The 18,588-nt window shown below is 48.9% G+C and overlaps 1 protein-coding gene across 1 annotated transcript; it reads left to right on the top strand.

The window, feature by feature from the left end:
- Nucleotides 1–647: 647 nt before the first annotated feature.
- On the top strand, nucleotides 648–18,283 carry LOC140532081 (SUN domain-containing protein 2-like). Its single transcript, XM_072650627.1, has 17 exons — nucleotides 648–778; nucleotides 1,456–1,655; nucleotides 2,212–2,346; nucleotides 2,596–2,691; nucleotides 2,962–3,055; nucleotides 4,521–4,617; nucleotides 5,262–5,357; nucleotides 13,790–14,041; nucleotides 14,196–14,273; nucleotides 14,988–15,031; nucleotides 15,383–15,548; nucleotides 15,863–16,084; nucleotides 16,266–16,350; nucleotides 16,560–16,675; nucleotides 16,827–16,994; nucleotides 17,834–17,926; nucleotides 18,170–18,283. The coding sequence occupies exons 1-17, from the start codon at nucleotides 648–650 to the stop codon at nucleotides 18,281–18,283; spliced, it is 2,187 nt and encodes a 728-aa protein (XP_072506728.1).
- The last annotated feature ends 305 nt before the right edge of the window (nucleotides 18,284–18,588 follow it).

Raw genomic sequence — 18,588 nt, 5'->3', positions numbered from 1 at the left:
GTAAAATGAGTTCAATAATCCAGTTGTCCATTGAGGGCTCTTACTAAAGAAACACATGACCTAAGGGGTGGGGTTAGTATCTGATGGTTAGCTTGGACCCCATCCACCCTCCAGAATGATCACAGAACTGGGTGCTGTTGGGGATGAGGGGAAACAAAGACATGGAAGGGAAAGCAGGCCTTTCCCTCAGAGTTAACAACTATGGCGAGAAGGAAATTGTGTGTGTGTGAAGCGACCTGAGAACAATCCCAAGGCAAGTGTCAAAACCCCAGATTCAGTAAAGACACCAAGGGAGACATTCCAAATGGAGGCTGGAGAGAGAGTGGGGGCAGCGCTTCACCAGGGAAGCCACCTGCAAGAAGATGTCACGGCCAGCTCAGGCACAAAGCTGGCAGGCTTGGCCCTGGTGAGCAGCCACCCTCAGCGTCTGGGAGACACTTCAGAAACTCTTTAGGAAAGCGCCTCTCTGTCCCAGTGCAGCCAGCTTTCCTTTTGGAGGAATCCATCCCTCCCCTTCAACGTCTCCCCCATCAGGCTCTTCTCAGGGGGTCCCAGAAAATCACACCTAGTCAGTCAGTAAGCACAGCTTCTCATTACTTTTTGCTTCTTCCAGGAATTTCTAGCACTTCTAGAGTGAGATTTTGATGATGTCTCGACGCAGTCAGCGCCTGAGCCATCGTTACCATGTTGATGATGATGGAGGCAGCAGCAGCAGCAGCAGTGGAGGAAGTTCCCTGGTGGCTGGTCAGCACACTGCCTTCAAGGACAGTCCCTTAAGGTAAGCCACTCCACAGCGGCCCTAGGTCATCTTCCAGATCACAACCACTCAGGGCAGCCAAGGGCCTGGCCAGCTTCCATGTGCACCTTTCTTTCCTGCCCCCATCTTTGGTGGAAACATCACTCTAGTGCTTTCTTTCCCCACAAATGCGAGAATTTCCTGTCCCCAGCACCGTCTCTTCCCCTTCTACCCCAACCTGGGCTGCTGCTGCCTTCACTCTCTGAGAACAGGAACTAGGGAGGGGTGACTTTGAGCATTGAGAGGGCCAGAAACTGAGGCTTAAAGCTGGGCAGGGAACAACCACCCTGTGGCCCAGTACCCACGGTTTCTGGGGTGAGCTGCAGGGCCTAGCAAGAGCATAGGAAGCCATGGGGGTGATGGACCTGTGGGGGAGGAGACAGGTTCAGGTGGCTTTAGCTCCTCTTGTACCTCATCATGGTGATTCCATTTGGAAAGAGGCCCTGCCTGGCCCATGGGAGCTGGGGATTTGTTCCAGTGTTATAAAGGATTCATCTGTTGAAGGAATAAGAACAGAAGAGGGCTTTAGGGATCATTTCTTTTCATCCTAGAAGCTCCTTGAAAGTCTCTTCCTCCTCCAGGCCTTTCTCCCCCTGTTTTTCTCCTGCTTCATCTCCTTCACCCTCTTTCCTTTGCTCTTCATGCTTGGCGCCCCCCAGGACTCTGAAGAGGAAATCTGGCAGTGTGAAACGCCTCACACCAGCCCCTCACCTGGGCCCTGCTTCCAATCCTCACACTACCTACTACAGTGAATCAGTGGTCAGCGAGTCCTACGTCAGGGGCCCCCGGGTCACCTCGGTGGACAAAAGCTCCATCCTACAAGATCAGCTGGACAGCGATGTCTACTGGAGTGAACGTGGTGAGCTCTGGCCAGAGCTTGACAAACCCGAGGGCTTGGGCTGGGGAGAAGGAAGGAAGCTCCTCCCTGTCTTCTAAAGATTCCTAAGGAGGCTAGTGTCTGTTGGGAGTTACCTTACTCCTCCAGGTTGGCTCATCTCCCTGGATCCTCCCAGGTGGGAGATCCTTCCATTCTCCTGAAGCCCCTCAGTCCCACAGATGGCACTTTTCCAGATCTGGGTGACAATAACCATGCCTCCTAAGGCAGAAGGCCACCTGGTTTTGTGCAGCCAATGAGCTAAAAATCATCTTTACATGTTTCAGTAAAGTTCCATTACACTTAAAAACATAAAAAGTGTTCTTACCTCATACAGAAATAGCAAGGGGGCCAGATTTTGCCCTTGTGCAGAACTCCCTTCCTGCCCCAAACCACATGGGGGGGGCTTCTGGGCTCAGACCCCCAAAGGGGTGGGACGTCTGAATTCTGAAAAGTTCTGCCAGGTGTTCCACCTCTGGCAGCTGCTGTTGCTGGAAGCCTGAAGCTCCCTGCTTATCAGGCACCTCCATGCTCTGTGCAGGTGGGGACTTGGTGAGGAGGAGGAGAGGCCTGGGAGGTGCTGAGAAGAGTAAGATCAATGGACTGAATGAGGGCAAAGTCACCTATGATATCTATGGATCTTCCTCAGGATACTCCTCGGAGGATGACTCTGCAGGTAGGCAGCACTTCCTGCCTACTGGAACTCCATCCCCTGGACGCTGCCCCGTGTACTTTGAAGGGTGCCCCATCCAGGGGGGATGGGGAGAACATAGATTTCAGATAAAAGGAGAGAGAACTCTGCAGTCTGGCTCCAGGTGGGGGTTTGGAGGTTGGGAGGGCCCAAGCCTCAGCATGGTAATGGGGATGCCTGAGGCCCACTTGTGTCTCCTTCTGGGTGGCTCCTCATGTCTTCACTTTCCTGCAGGGCACACACTTATGGACCAGCCTGGCTCAGCATCCTCATTAAGGAATGCTGCCTCCCAAGTTGGCGCTTTCTTGTGGGTGGCCATCACTTTTCCAGGTGGGTTCTGGGAGTGGGTGGGCACACTGCCCAGGGCAGTCCCTGCTGTGGGCCCATAAGAGCTTCCTCATTCCTATGCTGGGGCACACCAGGCCTGGGTGCTAACCCTAGGACAGTGTGTGGAGACAGGCTTTTATGGCAGGATCCCCAGGCACAGCTAGAGAGCCTTGGGAGATTCAAGGAGCAGCTGCAGAGTGGGCAGGCTGGGAGCAAGCTAACTCTGGGATAGGAGGGCGAAGCCTTTGAACCCCTCTGCTGGGACTTTTACAGGTTGGCTCTTTGGCCTGTTCTACTGGTGGCTGGGCACTACCTGCTACCGCCTGACCACAGCTGCCTCCCTGCTGGACGTCTTTGTCTTAACCAGGTCAGTGAGGTCTCCCTGGGCTCTGCCAGAACCAAAGAACCCATGCTTGAAAAAGCTTCACCACCCTTGAGCTCAGTTCAGCTTTTGAGACTTTTGTGCCATGAATCTTATGACAGAAGGTCAGGTCAGGGTCAGGGGTGTGCTGGAATCAGCTGGAACCAGCTTGAACCTGCTCCTGAGTGTCAGCTACCAGTCAGGGCTCCTCTGGGTATCTAGACTGAAGAAGAAGATGGGACAAGTTGTGTGTGCCTTCACCTCCTTCAGAACTGCTTGTTAACCCTTCCCCAGCACATGCCAATCCCCATGAGCACAGGTGCTGCTCTATTCCTGAGTATCTTGGAGGAGCTGTCCCCTCAGTAGTTCCTGCCTCTCATCTCCACTGACTCTGGTGGCTTCACCTTGGCCAGTTGGAAAGTCCTGAGCTCCCAGGGGTTGTAGTCTCTTCCCAGTCCTTCGGGTAGCCAGGCCATCCTTACAGTTTCTCTGTGGGGGGTCATGTCCAGGTTTCCAGGCAGCCTCCAGGGCTGTGTCCAGGAGCCTCTAGAGCAGGGGTAGGGAACCTGTGCTCTCCAGGCCACATGTAGCCTTCTAGGTCCTGGGGTGCAACCTTTGGACTGAGGCCAAGTTTTACAGAACAAATCCTTTTCTTAAGGAGATTTGTTCTTGGAAGTCTAGATTCAGTCAAAGGGCCACCCTTGAGGACCTCAAGTGCCACATGTGATCTCCAGGCTGCAGGTTCCCTATCTAGCTCTGGATTCTTGGGGCCACAGGCTAGGCCCAGGGAGACTAGCCAACCTTGTCAGGGCTTACTCCTTCCAAGTCCCAATTTGACAAGCACTGAAATGATTTAGCCAAAAGAAGCCTGCCCAATTCACTAGCATATAAGCACATTCCTGAGAGCCCTGGGAGGGAGATGCCTTCCACCAGCCCTGTCACCTTTCATAACAACATTCACACATTTGACCAAGGTCAAATTTTCTCCTTCCACTTGACCTCGAGGGCTGTCCATAAAAGCCCAGAGCTCCCCATCGTAGCTGTCCCAGGGTGGGGGCACACCCTTTGTTGGTTTCCTCAGCAGCTCAGGGAGGGTCGCACAGGAATCTGGTGGGGAAGACCAGGCACTAATGTCTCCTCCTTCATCCCCATGAAATCCAGGAGCTTTTCAACTCTGAAGAAGTTGTTTCTGCTTCTCTTGATGCTGTTGCTTCTGGCTTCGCTGGCTTACGGTGAGCCTTGCTGAGTCCCCAGGGCACCCTGCCAGCCCAGACAGACAAGGGCTTGGGGGCAGGGCTGCTGAACGCAAGTCTGGAAGACAGAGCTTTGAAGGGGAGCCTTTAGCCTTTAGGGGAAAAGGGACCCAGGCCTTGTATGGGAAAGTTCTTGTGCCTGAAATGGGATAGACGGCCTGTGTCTCCTCCTCTTGATCCAATCCCACAAGCCTTTCTTGTGCATCTTCTGTATGCAGGCCTCCCAGACTCATGCTGCATGCCTACTATGACAGTGCTGGCTTTACATGGGTGTTTGATCTGCCCCCTCAGTGGTCACTGTCAAGGCACTTGAGGGTGGGGGAACTGGTAGAAGAGCTGAGTCCACAATGAATGGGTTAGCTGGGCAGGACACAGCCAATGCCAGCTCTGGAGGCCTTTGCCCCTTCTCACTGGGGAGAATGGACAGGGTGGTCCTCCCTGGATGGTCCCAAAAGAGCTGTACTCTGTTCAGGAACCATGACATCACTTACCCCCTACTATGAGATGAAGCCCAGCTTGGGAATGGTGACACCACAAGCTGTCAGTTACCAGGACCTCTATTCAGCTGGCATCTCCTGAAAGCACTCTGATCCTCCAGAAGAGACAGGGCTGTATGTGGACCAGGCTTGGGACCAGGAGGCAGGACTTCTCCATGTCCTCTCCCCAGCTGCTTCTTGTCCCTCATTTTTCTCATAATCCAAAAGTGTGTAATGACTCCTGAAAGGATCATGAGAGATGCCTTTCCTGAAGGGTCTTGCCTTCCAGATCATGGGGCCCATAATGCATGCACCTTCCTTGGGCCAGGGTCTGAGCCCATGTGGATGTGACACTGCCAGACACAGTCCAGGTGTAGGTCCTCATCCTGGACATGTTTCCCTTCTGGTGCCTCAGCCTCTGCCTTCATTAGCCTTTCCTCCCATGTGCTAGGTGCTTGGTATTTTTACCCCTATGGACTACAGACATTCCACCCTGCTATGCTGTCCTGGTGGGCAGCAAAGGGCAGCAACAGGAGAGAGGAGGTGTGGGAAGCAGGAGAATCCACCCCATATTTCCAGGTGAGTGCCTGGGTGAGTGCCAGGAACACTTTGTGCAGGACAGGCAGACAGTCTGCTCACAACCAAGTCTGTTCCAATCAACCCCAGAATCACTCAGTCCACTACCATTTCTTAAGTGTGGCCTACTGTGTGTCAGGCACTGTGCTAAGGGATGGGAATTCAAAGAAAGAATTCAAACCCAAACAAACAAGCCCACAGTCCCTGCCCTGAAGGAGTCCCCGAGTCATGAGGAAACAACTAGGTACAATGGAGATCTACCAGGACAGATGGGAGTGAAGCAGTAGAGGGAGTTGGCTATGCTGTTTCTTCTGTGGCAGCCATACAGACTATTACCATACCATCTTTGAAGACAGTTCTGGCCTGGCAGGATCTTCCAGGTGGTGTCCTCTCCTAGCGCTGTCTTTGAAACAGCTCTGCAGCACTATGAGGCATCAGAGGAGGGGGAAGCAGGATTAGCCAGAGGAAGCTGCTTTTGTTTCCATTTTGTAATGAACAAAAGTCTGTTTTATTTCCCTTCTCCCTCTCCCACCCATTCAGAAAAATGAAAAGCAAACCACTTGTAACAAATGTGCAGAGTTAAGCAAACCAGTCCCTTTTTGGCCATGTCTAAAAGATCTATGTCTCCTTCTGCCTCCTGAGACCATCTCTCTGTCAGAAGTTGGGTCATTTTCCAGAAAAGTACTTGGTCACTGCATCGATCAGAGTTCTAAAGTCTTTCAAAGTTGCTTCTTTGTGGTTCTTCTCACTCTGCTCTGCACCAGTTCATACAAAGTCTTCTCAGGTTTCTCTCAATACCACCTATTTCATTGTTTCTTAGAGCACGGTTGTATTCAATCCTTACACCATAATTTATTCAGCTCTTGCCCAGTTCGGGGGCAAGCCAGTAGTTTCCATTTCTTTGTCTTTGCTGTTTGGGTGCCAAGTGTGTGTCATGCAGAAGATAGGTCATTCATCTCAGTGGTGACAGTCTCTTCTTAATGGTCTGTGCTGTGGGGCAAGAGATGAGAATATAAATCCAGGCTATAATGAAGCCTTCATTTAGTAACCTCGATTTATCCATGGATTTCCATCTCCAAACTCATCAATCTTTGCCCCAGGGCCACTCACAAGCAGCATTAGGAGACTCTCTCACCTTGGATATGCAGATCCCTGGGGAGCCAGGGTCAGAAAACCTGGGCTCAAGTTTGAGCTTTGCCACTTGCTAGCTTTGGGACCTGGGGCAGTTCAATGCCAACCTCTCAAGACTCAGCCTCCCGCGTTCCCCCGCTGCCTTCAACTGAAATCATAGTTGCCTCCCCCAAAAGGCCTTCCCTAACACCTTGTCACACAGTGAAGTGATTCTGGAGGGGGGGGGGTCTCCAGAAATTGGTAGCAGAGCCCAGACTATCAGAGTTGATCAAGCTGGGAAGACTTGAAGGCTGTGTGCAGATCCTGGTGTCTGCCCACCAGAAGCTTGGCCACCAGGTGATTGGATTTGGGGAGTCATGATGACTTGGGAAGCAGATAAAAAGACCAAACAACCTTTGCCTTCTGCAGCCACCTTCTGTTTGTGGACAGAGGTCAGGGGACCTCAGAGAAGGACAAAGAGTACTTGGTCTCCCTCAGTCCTCACACAGTCCAACCACAGTCTAAGTGGTTGACATTATTCCAGTGTAATCTGAGGGGTGACATGGAGTGGTGGGATAAAGGACATGGCTCTAGAAACAGCAACAGATGAGGTGCTGGATGTCAGATGCACAATGAGGTCCACGATTTTGGACACAGCCAGTGTCAGAATTTGATTTGTCTGACTTCTCATGTCAGCTGCAAGGAGTTTTTTTTTCAGATGTGGGGGGGAAAACAATCAGTGGAATGATCACTCACAGGCAGAAGAATTTGGAGGAGGCAAATCAGCCTCAAGGATTAGATTTCATCACATTTTTAAAGGCAACTAAAAAACCCCATAGTTGCTATTCCAAATGAGCATAAGGCAACAGAGGGCAAAGGAAGTCCAGGAGGAAGCTGAGAAGATCATTTTGTCCTTGTGACCCCAACACTCGGCATAGCCTGTTACACTTAGTGGGAGTGTATCAGTGTTTGTTGGCTGTCATTGTACTAAGTCCACAAAACAACGTGCAAGGGAAGAAGACACAACTATTATTTGTCAGTAAGAAAGTCCCCAGGCACAGGATACATGATCAGCACCAAAAGATGTCACAACGAAACCAAAGGACCATCTTCACGGAATGAGAAATGCTGGTTACACGAATCATTTCAGCATCAAGGACCAGATCAGTGACTGGGCCCCACAAAGGTCAAAATCCAGCAAGTTAGAAGAAAGGGGGACAAAAGGGGAAAAAACATACCGTACAGCTCCAACAGCTCCAGTCCTTCCTCTTCAGATGTGTCAACCACTCAGGCACGGCAAAAGGAACACTGACTCATAGCATCGTTTCCTAAGGATGTTTGACTGCTGCCCCAAAACATCACATTCCAGTGAGAAGGCCAGCAATCCTAGAGGCTGCCTCCGTCAGAGACCAGCGGCTCTTGGCAAGCAAAGAAACCAAAGGCAACACTGGATCTGAAAATAGGCCACTGGCGCAAGAGAAGAAGAGGGTGGTGACTAAAGGATACAAACAGTGGCCCCGTGAAACGGCAAACATCAGGAAGGGCCCTCAGCCTCCCTCTTCAGCTCAGTCCTGAGAGTGGAGGCCCCCAAATTCTTGAGGCAGCTCCTTCCCCTCTCAGTGACTCACCTTGTTAGGAAGCTGTTCCTGCCTCTGAAATGTGCCACAACTTCTACCTTGCCAGGACAAGCAAAGCAACTCTAACCCTGTCCATGTCCACAAAGTCTGAAAACCATTTTCATGTCTCCTCATCGTGTTGTGTGTTTCCAAAAGTTTTCTTGATATCATTGGTTTTTACTTAACCTACCTTTCCCAGTGTGTCTTCTCAGAAAGAGAAGCAGGGAATTTGGAAAAACCCTGCAAAGTTTGTGTGATCTACTAGTGAAAATCATTTTGAATTAGGTACATCTTTACACACACACACACACACACACACACACACACACACACACAAACGCACACATCCCACTGACTTTGAAGACTTGTCTCTAGCTTTTGCTTTCATGTGACCCACCTTGCTCAGTGTATCCTTCCCATTTTGCCCTCCCACAGAGCCAGCCCTTAAGCAAAAGAATAAACCAAAAAGGGGAAGAAAAGTTCAGCAGAACACAGCAGGCGAGCCCAGCATTAGATGCAGGTTCCCTGCCAGTATTTCCCACCCTAGCCAGGACGGGAAGGGAAGAAGATCCTCATGGGTCATGTCTGTTCTTTCCATTTCCATGGTTGTCTGTGGTGCTTGTTTTCTTGTTCTCCTCATTCATTTATTCCACTTTTCCCCAGTTCATGTAAGTCTTCTAATTAAGCAGAGTTGTGGCTTCGTACAGCATAGTCATATTTCCTTGTATCCATAAGCCACTCCTCTGTCAATGAGTTCTTTGCTACCAAAGAACTTTCTTAGTGGTTCAGTTGGTATGGCACTGAATAAGTTAATTTAGGTAGTTTTATCATTTTTATGCTACTGGCTTGACCTACCCACGAGGAGTGAGTACATCTCCAACTGTTGAGATCTCTACGTATGAAGAATGTTTTGTAATTGTGTTCATATAGTTCCTGTGTGTGTCTTGGCAGGCAAACTCTCAGGTTGTATACAGTATACAATTGTATACAGTTATTTTCAATGGAATTTCTCTTTCTATCTCTTCCTGCTGGATTTTCTTGATTAATATATAGAAATGCTGATGGTTTTGATGGGCTTCCAACTTTCTTTAAGTAATTGTTTGAACTGGTTTTGTTTTAAACTGGTTTTTTAGATGACTCTCTAGGGTTCTCTTGGTAAACCATTGTATCATCTACCAAAAGAGATAGTTTTGGTTCCTCATTGCAGTTTTTTCCCTTCAGTTTCTTTTCTGCCTTATTGCTATATCTAGCAGTTGCTGTAACTGGTACAACACTGAATAGCAATGGTTGGCAATGGACTTTCTTCCTTTACCGTGAACTTACTGGGAAGGCTTATCCCCATTACATATCATGCTTGCTCTTGGTTTTAGTTAGATAATACTTATTTTAAAGAAGACTCCATTTATTCCTGAGCTTTCTAGTGTTTTTCAACAGGGATGAGGCATTTTGTCAAAAGCTTTGTCTGCACCTGTTGAAATCATATAAATTTGTTGTTTATGTTATTGATATAATCAGTTACATTTATAGTTTTCCTAATAATTGACCCAGGCCCAACTTCTTGGTATCAATCCAGCTTGGTCACAGTGTCACAATATATCTTTGTGATATATTCCTGTAATCTCCTTTCTTAGCATTTAATATTTTTCATCAATATTCATTAAGGAAATTGATCTATAGTTCCCTTTCTTGGGGAGACATGACTCTCCTTGGTTTGGGTATCAAGATTATATTTTTGTCATAGAAAGAATTTGATAAGATTCTATCTTTACCTGTTTTTCAAATCGTTTATTTAGTGTTGGAATTGATTACTTTTTAATCATTTGGAAAAATTTGATTTAGTCCTGGGGTTTTTTCTTAGAGAGATCATTTATAGCTTGTTTCGTTCCTTTTTCTAAGATGGGGTTATTTAAGGGCTCTGTTAAACAGGACTATTTATATTTGAAAAATTCATTTCATTTAGATTTTCATTTTTATTATTGGCATGTAGTTGGGCAACAAAGCTCCTAGTAATTACTTTTATTTTCTCTTCATAGATTGTAAATTCACTGTTTTCATTTTCTGATGTAATAATTTGGTTTTCTTTTGTAAAAATTAAATTAGCCAAGGATTTATCTATTTAATTGTTTTCCTCAAAGCTTATAGTTTTATTTATTAGTTCATTGGGGTTTTGTTCTTTCAATTTCGTTCATCTTTCTATCGATTCAAGATTTTAATTTTGGTGTTTAATTGGGAAGGGATTAATCTGTTGGTTTTCTAAATATTTTAGTTGCATGTCTAATTCTTTAATCTGTTTCTTTGTCTCTTTGATTGATGTAAGCATTTGAAAATATACATTTCCCTCTAAGTCCTGCATTGACTGCATCCCCAAAATTTAGTTATGTCATTGTCACCATGAAATTGTTAACCATTTCTATGATTTGTTCTTTGACTCATCCATTCTTTAGGATCCATTCTGTAAGATCCATTCTTTTTCTCCAACTCCTCTATTTGTGTATCTTTCTGTTTCAAGCATATTTCTTGTAAATAACATATTGTTGGATTCTGGTTTCTAATCCATTCAACTGTATTCTTCCATTTTATGAGTGAGTTCATCCCATTCCCATTCACAGTTGTGTTCATTAAATGTATATTTTTTTCCATGCTATTCTTTTACACTCATCCTTTTGTTTTTTACTCTGTCCCTTCTTCAGTAGTCTTTTGTTTCTGACCTTTGCCTCCCTTAATCTATCCCGTCATTCTTCCCTCCCCCTCACCTTTCTCTTAGACGCTTTTCCTCCTACTTCTCCTTGCGTAAAATGAATCTCTCCATCTCATTGTGTGTGTATGTGTATTCTTCCCTCTTTCAACCAGTTCAGATGAGAATAAGGTTCGTGTTGCCTGTTCCCCTCTTCTGTCCCTCCCATTGTATAAACTCTTTCTAGTGCACCCCATTTATGAGATAACTTTCCCCATTCTTTCTCTCCTTCCCCACAACCTTCCAGTGCATTTCTCTTCTCCACCCTTCCATTCTTTTGAGATCCTCACAACATAATACAGTCATTCAGGTCGCTATCTATTTAGACTGCTTCTAGGACCCGTGGTGATCATAAAATTCTGAAGTGGTTACATGTATCATCTTGCCACACAAGGGATCTAAACAATTTGCCCTTTTTTAGTGACTTGTGATTTCTCACTCATGTTCACCTTATTATTCTTCTCCTGAGTTCTGTGTTTGAATGTCAAATTTTCTATTCTGTTCTGGTCTTTTCATCAGGAATGCTTGAAAGTTCTCTATTTCAGGAAGGGTCCTTATTCCCCTGTAGGACGATACACAGTTTTGCTGGGTAGTTTAATCTTATTGTGGGCTCTAATCCTAGATCTTTTCCACTCCAGAATATGATATCCCAAGCCCTGTACTCCTTTAATGTGGAAGCTTCTAAATCTCATGTGTCCTGACAGTACTGGATTATTTCTCTCTGGCTATTTGCAGAATTTTCTCCTTGACCTGGCAGTTCTGGATTTAGAACAGTTGCTGGGAGTTTTCATGTAGGGGTTTCTTTCAGGAAATGATTTGTGGTTTCAAGTTCTACTTTGCCCTCTGATTCTAACACATCGGGGCATTTTCCTTTGTAATATCTTAAAATATTATGTTGAGCTCCTTTTTTGTTCCTGGCTTTTGGATAGACAAATGACTCTCCAATTCTCTCTCCTCAATCCATTTCTAGGTCATTGGAGTTTTGTATGAGATCCTATACATTTTCTCTTGAATTGATTTTATTTTTTGTTGTTGTCTCCTAGAGTTATTAGCTTCTATTTGCTCAGTTCTAATTTTTAAGGAATTCAGTATTTTTGTGCCTCTTTTACTAATTATTCATTCTTTTCTCATATCTTTCTTGTACCGCTTTTTAAAAATTTTTCCTCTTCCACTCTTAAAATCACTTTTTGTTCATTTTTATCTCATTCTTTAACTCTTCTAGGAATTCTTGTTCAACTCTTATCCAATCTACCCTTTTTCTTGGAGGATTTGCTTAAAGATATCTTCAAGTCATTGGCTTCTTCTGTCTTTCTGTCTTGAGCCATAGTAGCCCTTTGTGGTCAGGTTCAGTTTTGTTTACTCATTCTTCCAGCCTATTTCTTGACTATGAACTTGATGTTGGCATTGGGCTCAGCTCACCTCTGGGCTTTCTTAGTTCAGTCCGCAAACTTTCAGTGCTTCCATAGTGGTGATATCTGTTCACTGCTATTCTTGTCTGAGTTGTGCAAGTTCCTGACTCAGGTTTAGGTCTTCTGGCTTGCGGGTGCTGGAGTTTCTGTAGAATGTTATTGGACTCAGTCATTGTTAGCACACTTTGAGGTTCTGCAGGTTCAGAGGGACCGAACTTATTGACTCTTCTTGCGTCTGGGTCTCCTACCCGAGGTATCCCACTGCAGGACTAAAAGTGAACATTGAGCCCCCAGCTGTGCTCTGGGGCTCAGGTCCAGAACCTCTTTGCAGAACCCCTTTCTTGATCAGTGCTCAGCTAGGGCCTCGCTCACTCATAACTGCTCCTCTCAGCCCTACGTCTGTAGCCTAGAAGAGTCATTTGGCCCCCTTCATGCTCCCAGGATAGCCTGGGATCTGCTCCTGCTCAGGGATTCAGTTCTAGCCCTTTTACCATCCTTGGGCAATGAAATGCTTCCCACTGTCCTGGCTGCCGTTATGTTGGGCTCCTGGCCAGCCCCCACCTCAGTGTCCACAGCTCTCTTATTTCTTAAGCTTCCCTGGGCTGGAGAAATGACGCACAGGGATGTTTTCTTGGCTTTCCTCATGAGAATGTGGTCTGGCACATTATCTAGATGGTTAGAGAGGAGGTGGGCTGGGCTCATCAAAAATGCCCACCCTCCCTCTGTTCTCTTGGTTCTGCCCCTGTGCTGTGTGGTTGGTGGGGAGGGGACCTTCTGCATGCTTAGCCTCCTTTGTACCTCTTGGGGAGGTCTCTGACCTGGCTTTTTGCCCTGAGCTCTCTCAGCTTCTTCGACATTTCGACCCTGGTGACCCTGGCCCTCCCTCATCACTCTCCTGGCTCACTGCCGCAGTGTCCTGAGTGGCCTCCCTGCCTCCAGTCTGTTCTGCACTCTGCTGTCAAAGGAACTTTCCTTAAGAACAGAGCAGACCAAGTGACTTCCCTCCTCAGTCAATGGCAGGGCCTCCCCTTTGCCCCCCAGAGGAAAACAGCCCCACCCTGTCTTTCCAGCCTTAGCCTCATTGGTCTTCTGTACTCCTTTCACACTCGGTGACCCTACCCAAATGGCTGCCCCCATGCTGAGAATTCATTCTGGTGCTCTTTCTTCCAGTCAGCCTGTCAACCCACATGTATTTATTAAGCACTTCCTCAGTGCCGGGTCCCGGCCTAGGGGACACAGGTACACAAAATGAAACCATTCCCATTGACCAGGAACTTCCATTCTCAGGCGGAGACCAACAATGCTTACGTTTTTGTAAATAGCGTAAGTGTGAAATGAAGAAATCTGCCGACAGCAGTTAAACGACCTGGTGGCTTTTAATGTCCTTGTCTCCTCCATTCAAATGGAAGTTCTTCGTACACAAGAAAGGTTTCCTTCTTGGTCCTTGTGTTCTCAGCACTCAGCCCCACCTCGGGCACACAGTGGTGCTTAACAAATGCCCAGTGCTCCTTGTTCCTCCTCCTAAGAGACTTTTCATCTTTGTGTGTTTTCCTCCTTGTTCCCAAGGCTGAACAGCATGTCCTGTCCAAGGTTCATGCCCTAGAAAGGCGGCTGGAAACTCTGGCTTCTGAATACTCTGCACGTTGGCAGAAGGAGGCCATCAGACTGGAGTTGCTGGAGCTGCAGGGGGCCAGTGGGAATGGAGGTGGAAAAAGCCTGAGCCACGAGGATATTTCAACTCTCCTGGAGGGCCTGATGAGCCAATGGGAACCCACCCTGAAGAAGGACTTCCGTAGGGACACCACTGCCCACATCCAGGTGAGGAGAACGCTCTGCTAAGAAGACCAGGTCGGCAAGCCCAGCTAGTGGAAGGCATAGAGGTCTTGAGGTGAGGCAGCACTCTGGGCTTGGCAGGACCTGCCAAGTTCTCTGGGTCTTGTTGAACGCCTGTCTCCTTTTCTGTGGTCTCCAGGAAGCACTCACCACCCTCAGGGCAGAACATCGGCAAGATTTGGATAATGTTCTAAAGAAGATTTCTCAGGCATCCCAGGTAATCCAGAAGCTCTGACGCTTCTGGAGGCAGAGACACAGGGGATGGAGGGGGGGGGGGGAGGGGAGGGGGGCTGGGGGAGAGAGGGGGCAGAGACGTCTTGGGGGAGGTCACTTGTAGCTGGAAATGTTGGTGCTGCTGTCAGTAGACCTAACACTTGCTTACAGGTTTCTGGCCAGATTCCATACTTGTATGGGAGCATATTCGATTGACTCATTGTCCCTGAGAGCTCCTGTCTGAGGACTCTGGATCCCCTTGTCCGAAGGATAAGCAGAGAGCTTACTGATCTAAAGCAACCTAAGCCTCCTCCTGTAGCTCCTTTCTGGAACCCCTTTCCTGTACTGAGCACATCCATGCATGAAGACTAGGGAGGGATAAGATTGTCAATGAGAAGACTGTAACTCAACAGCTGAGTTTGAAACTCTTTTCAGGGACTGAGAAGTGACCTCACCACTCTAGGGAAAGTGGTTCATGCCTAATCTCAGCTGAGTTGGGGTCTCTCTCAGATGCCTCCTCTTGGTGGGATGATAAGAGAGGAGTCCAGTCTTTGAAAGGTCTAGCCCAAACTCAAGGTCAAGATTTCTGGAGCCCAACAGTTTGCAGAGACTCAGATCCTCCTTAGCAGACAGAGGGTCCACCCAGAGGAGACAATGAGTCCCCAGAGTGTGGTTTGGTGTTTTCATCAGTCTCATTGTGCCATCATCTTCCTTACAGGAGCTGGAAAGCTGGGTGCTCCAGCTAAAATCTGAATGGCAGAGGTAAGGCCCCAAACTAACTGGCAAAGAGAAGAGGAGGGAAGGAAGGCTAGAAAACTAGACCAGAGAAAGCACCACTGAGATTCTCTGGGGGGGTGTCAGTAGAGCCAGAATACTTGGGTTAGCATGTCCATAGGATTAATCCCAGCTGGTAAGGACCTCAGAGAGCAGATGAGGGTCCTGAGGCCTGGGAGGGAAATGACTTGCCCAGGGTCACACAGGGAGTAAATGTCAGGGAAGACTTGCACCCAGATCTCTGGTTCTGTTCTTTCCCTTTGATAGTGGTTCTGCTTGACTCTATCCTGTGTCACTAGCCAGTGGCTGCCCTTCCCTTTTCCTTTTGTCACTGTCTAGTTTGGCCCAAGAAGCCCTCCAGGAAAACATATTAAAGGCTATGGGTCCACTGGAGGCCCAGCTGGCTGGCCTGAGACAGGAACTGGCAGCCGTGAGCCAGAGACAGGCTGCAGCGGCAGAGGAAGTAGACCTTTGGCCACAGAAGATGGCAGCCCTGCGCAGTGATGTGAGTCCTCCAGTCCACCACTTAGACCACATGTGCCCCTCTCTCCAAGGTGGGCTGCCTGAGCATCTGCCCAGGGAGACCCAACCCTCTAAGGTGTCCACTGGGGTCCAATGAGATCTTTTTTGGTAGACCTGAAAGCAGTGGAAAAATGCCAGTCACTTGGTTCACAACCGTCCCTTCCCTGGCACCAGGAAGACATGCATAGGCTCTGAGCTCTCAGAGTCTTTCTAGACACCCCCTCCCCAGGTCCCCTGTCCCGGCCCTCTTTCTTCCTTACCTCTACTGTTTTGTGGATGGTCTCTGGTGGTTTCTAGGTGGAGTCTCAGTTCCCAGCCTGGATCAGTCAGTACCTTCTTCGAGACAAGGGCGCTAAGGCTGGGCTTCTTCAGCTGGAGGAGGTACAGGCCCAACTTCGGGACCTGGAGCACAGAATCCTCACTCAGGTGGCAGAAGGGCAGGTCAAATCTGCCAGTGAAGCTGCTGCCAGCCTGAGGCTGACCCTTCACAAGGAAGGAGTGACTGGGGTCACAGAGGAGGTGAGGCCTGCCCCATTCCCTGTCTGCCTGTCGGAGGTCATGGGTTTGCCCTGAGAGGAGCCTCCAGGGAAGGAAGGGGAAGCCCTGGCAGAGCAGGTAGCACACGTGGCCCTCTGGTGAAAGGGCTGGGCCAGTTCTGCAGGCAGCTAGGCCCATGAGTCCATCCATGCCTGTCTTTTAGGATGTGCACCAGATTGTGAATGAGGCCCTGAAGAGATACAGTGAAGACCGCATTGGGCTAGTGGATTATGCCCTGGAGTCCTCAGGTAGGTAGCCTGTAGAAAGCCAGAGGGCTGGGGACATGATGGTTGCCCATTAAGGGACAGCAGGAATTAAAAACTCATGATGCCCCTTATGGGACGGGGCAGTTGAAGGGCTGATGCCCTGGCAGTGACCCCTCATCTTCAGGACTACCTCTGTGTCCTGCCAGCCCTCAGCTGCCCCCACCTCACTTCTCTCCCTCTTGTTCTTTCAGGGGCCAGCATCATCAGTAGCCGCTGCTCAGAGACCTATGATACCAAGACGGCCCTTCTCAGTCTGTTTGGCATCCCCTTGTGGTACTATTTCCAGTCCCCAAGAGCCATCCTCCAGGTATGACAGAACAAAGGGCCCCCAGCTTGGCTCTCTGCCATCTCCCACCTTCTGTGGGAGCTGGGCTCTCAAGGTGGGAGGATTACACAATGGAAATCTATTCCATTGGCTGCCCACCTGACTTGTCACCTGACTTGTCTTCTGCCCACAGCCAGATGTTTACCCTGGCAACTGCTGGGCATTCCGGGGCCCCCAGGGCTTTGCTGTGGTTCGATTATCTGCCCGCATCCACCTCAGTGCTGTCACCTTGGAGCATGTACCCAAAGCCCTGTCTCCCATCAGCAACATCCCTAGCGCTCCCAAGGATTTTGTCATCTTGGTGAGTATCTGAGCCTTGCAGCTCTCCATTCCAGTATGCCTGACAGCCATTTCTTAACAGCAGCATTGTGAGGTGAGGAATGGAAGGATGTGCCCATTTTACAGCTGGGATATTGAGGCTGGTCTCTGGACTCCACAACCAGCCCTTTCCCTGCTCCCCCTCTTCTTAGAGAGAAGCCAGAAGAGGACAGCTGACAGCAGTCAAGATTTCAATGCTGTCTCAGGGTCCTTTTATACAACTCCTTTATACATGGGTGCCTCCATGGCCAGGTGTCCCATGGGGGAGCTGAGTGGGGATGATGAGCACCATTCCCTACAGTCACCTCCTTAGGGCAGAGTTGGAATGTCCTCATAAGGAGGATGTGGGTGAAAAAAGTGGAGCCAGAGGAGAAGAAGAAACGTGTAGGGGAACAGGATGCTTCAGGACCTAAATCCTGATAGATGAAGAAACTGAGGCACCTACAATTAAATTGTGTGTCCCAAGCCATTCAGCAGCTTAGGGGAAGAGGCAGAGAAGGAGGCCAGGGGCTTGGAGGGAAAAGGATCTGTCTACTGAGTTAGTGAGAGATGCTGGAAGGTGAGGGGACCAAAGAAGGAAACATCATGGTGGCTTTTGCTTTCTCCCCTTTACTCTCCCCAATGTATCCCCCCCTACACCCCCTTCCTCCTCCTCTTCCACCTCCTCCTCCACAACCTCCCCTTCCTTTGCCTCCCTGGATAGATCTGGATTCATGTCCTAACAGCATGACCTTTCCTTTAACCCCCTCCCATCCATCCATCCATCCATCCATCCATCCATCCATCCATCCATCCCTTCCCTTTGCTTTTCCTTCTCTGTAGGGGCTAAATGAAGATTCACAGTCGGAAGGGGTGGCCCTCGGGCACTTTACCTATGATAATGCTGGGGAGTCCATTCAGACCTTCCACTTTCAGGTATGGAGGGCTGGCCCCACAGTGCCCCAGGGAGGCTGGTGCTCTTGAAGGCTAGATCACCAGCCATGGGGATGCTGTGGCTTTGCTAGGAGCTGCAGTTTGAGCCAGGACCCCATGGTTCTGATAGCAACCTGAGGGATAACATTCAGCCACTGAAGAAGGCCTGGGGGGGACGGGCTCTGGGGTCAGGATGTCCACCAAGGGATCACGAGCCTTCCTGACCCCAGTCTCCTCTTCCCACAGGGCAATGACACAGCCCCATACCAGGTGGTCGAACTTCGGATCTTAAGCAACTGGGGTCACCCTGAGTACACCTGCATTTACCGCTTCCGGGTCCATGGGAAGCCTGCCAATTAGCCTCTCCCCCCCAGGGCCTTTCCCCTCTTTCCCCCTTCAGCCCCTCCCCTCCCCCAGCAAGCACTTCATCCCACTTTCTCGCCCTCTCCCACACTTCATCCCTTATGGCCACTGTGGCTTCTGGGAGAGATACAAGGTGGGAGCCTACCACCATGGAGCAGTTTGGCCCCACCCTGCCCTCTCTGATGGAGAGGAGATCACCAGCTCAGCTATTTGTTTCACTCCCCATCCTCTTGAGGGTCAGGTGGCCCAGCTCCCTACCAGGCCCTGCCTGCCCTCAGGAGGTGTATACACAGCTATGTATG

This window comes from Notamacropus eugenii, chromosome 3 (assembly GCF_028372415.1).
Source record: "Notamacropus eugenii isolate mMacEug1 chromosome 3, mMacEug1.pri_v2, whole genome shotgun sequence".
Taxonomy (NCBI): Eukaryota; Metazoa; Chordata; class Mammalia; order Diprotodontia; family Macropodidae; genus Notamacropus; species Notamacropus eugenii.
Note: the sequence above shows the minus strand (reverse complement) of the source record. Positions and strands in the feature narration are given on the sequence as shown.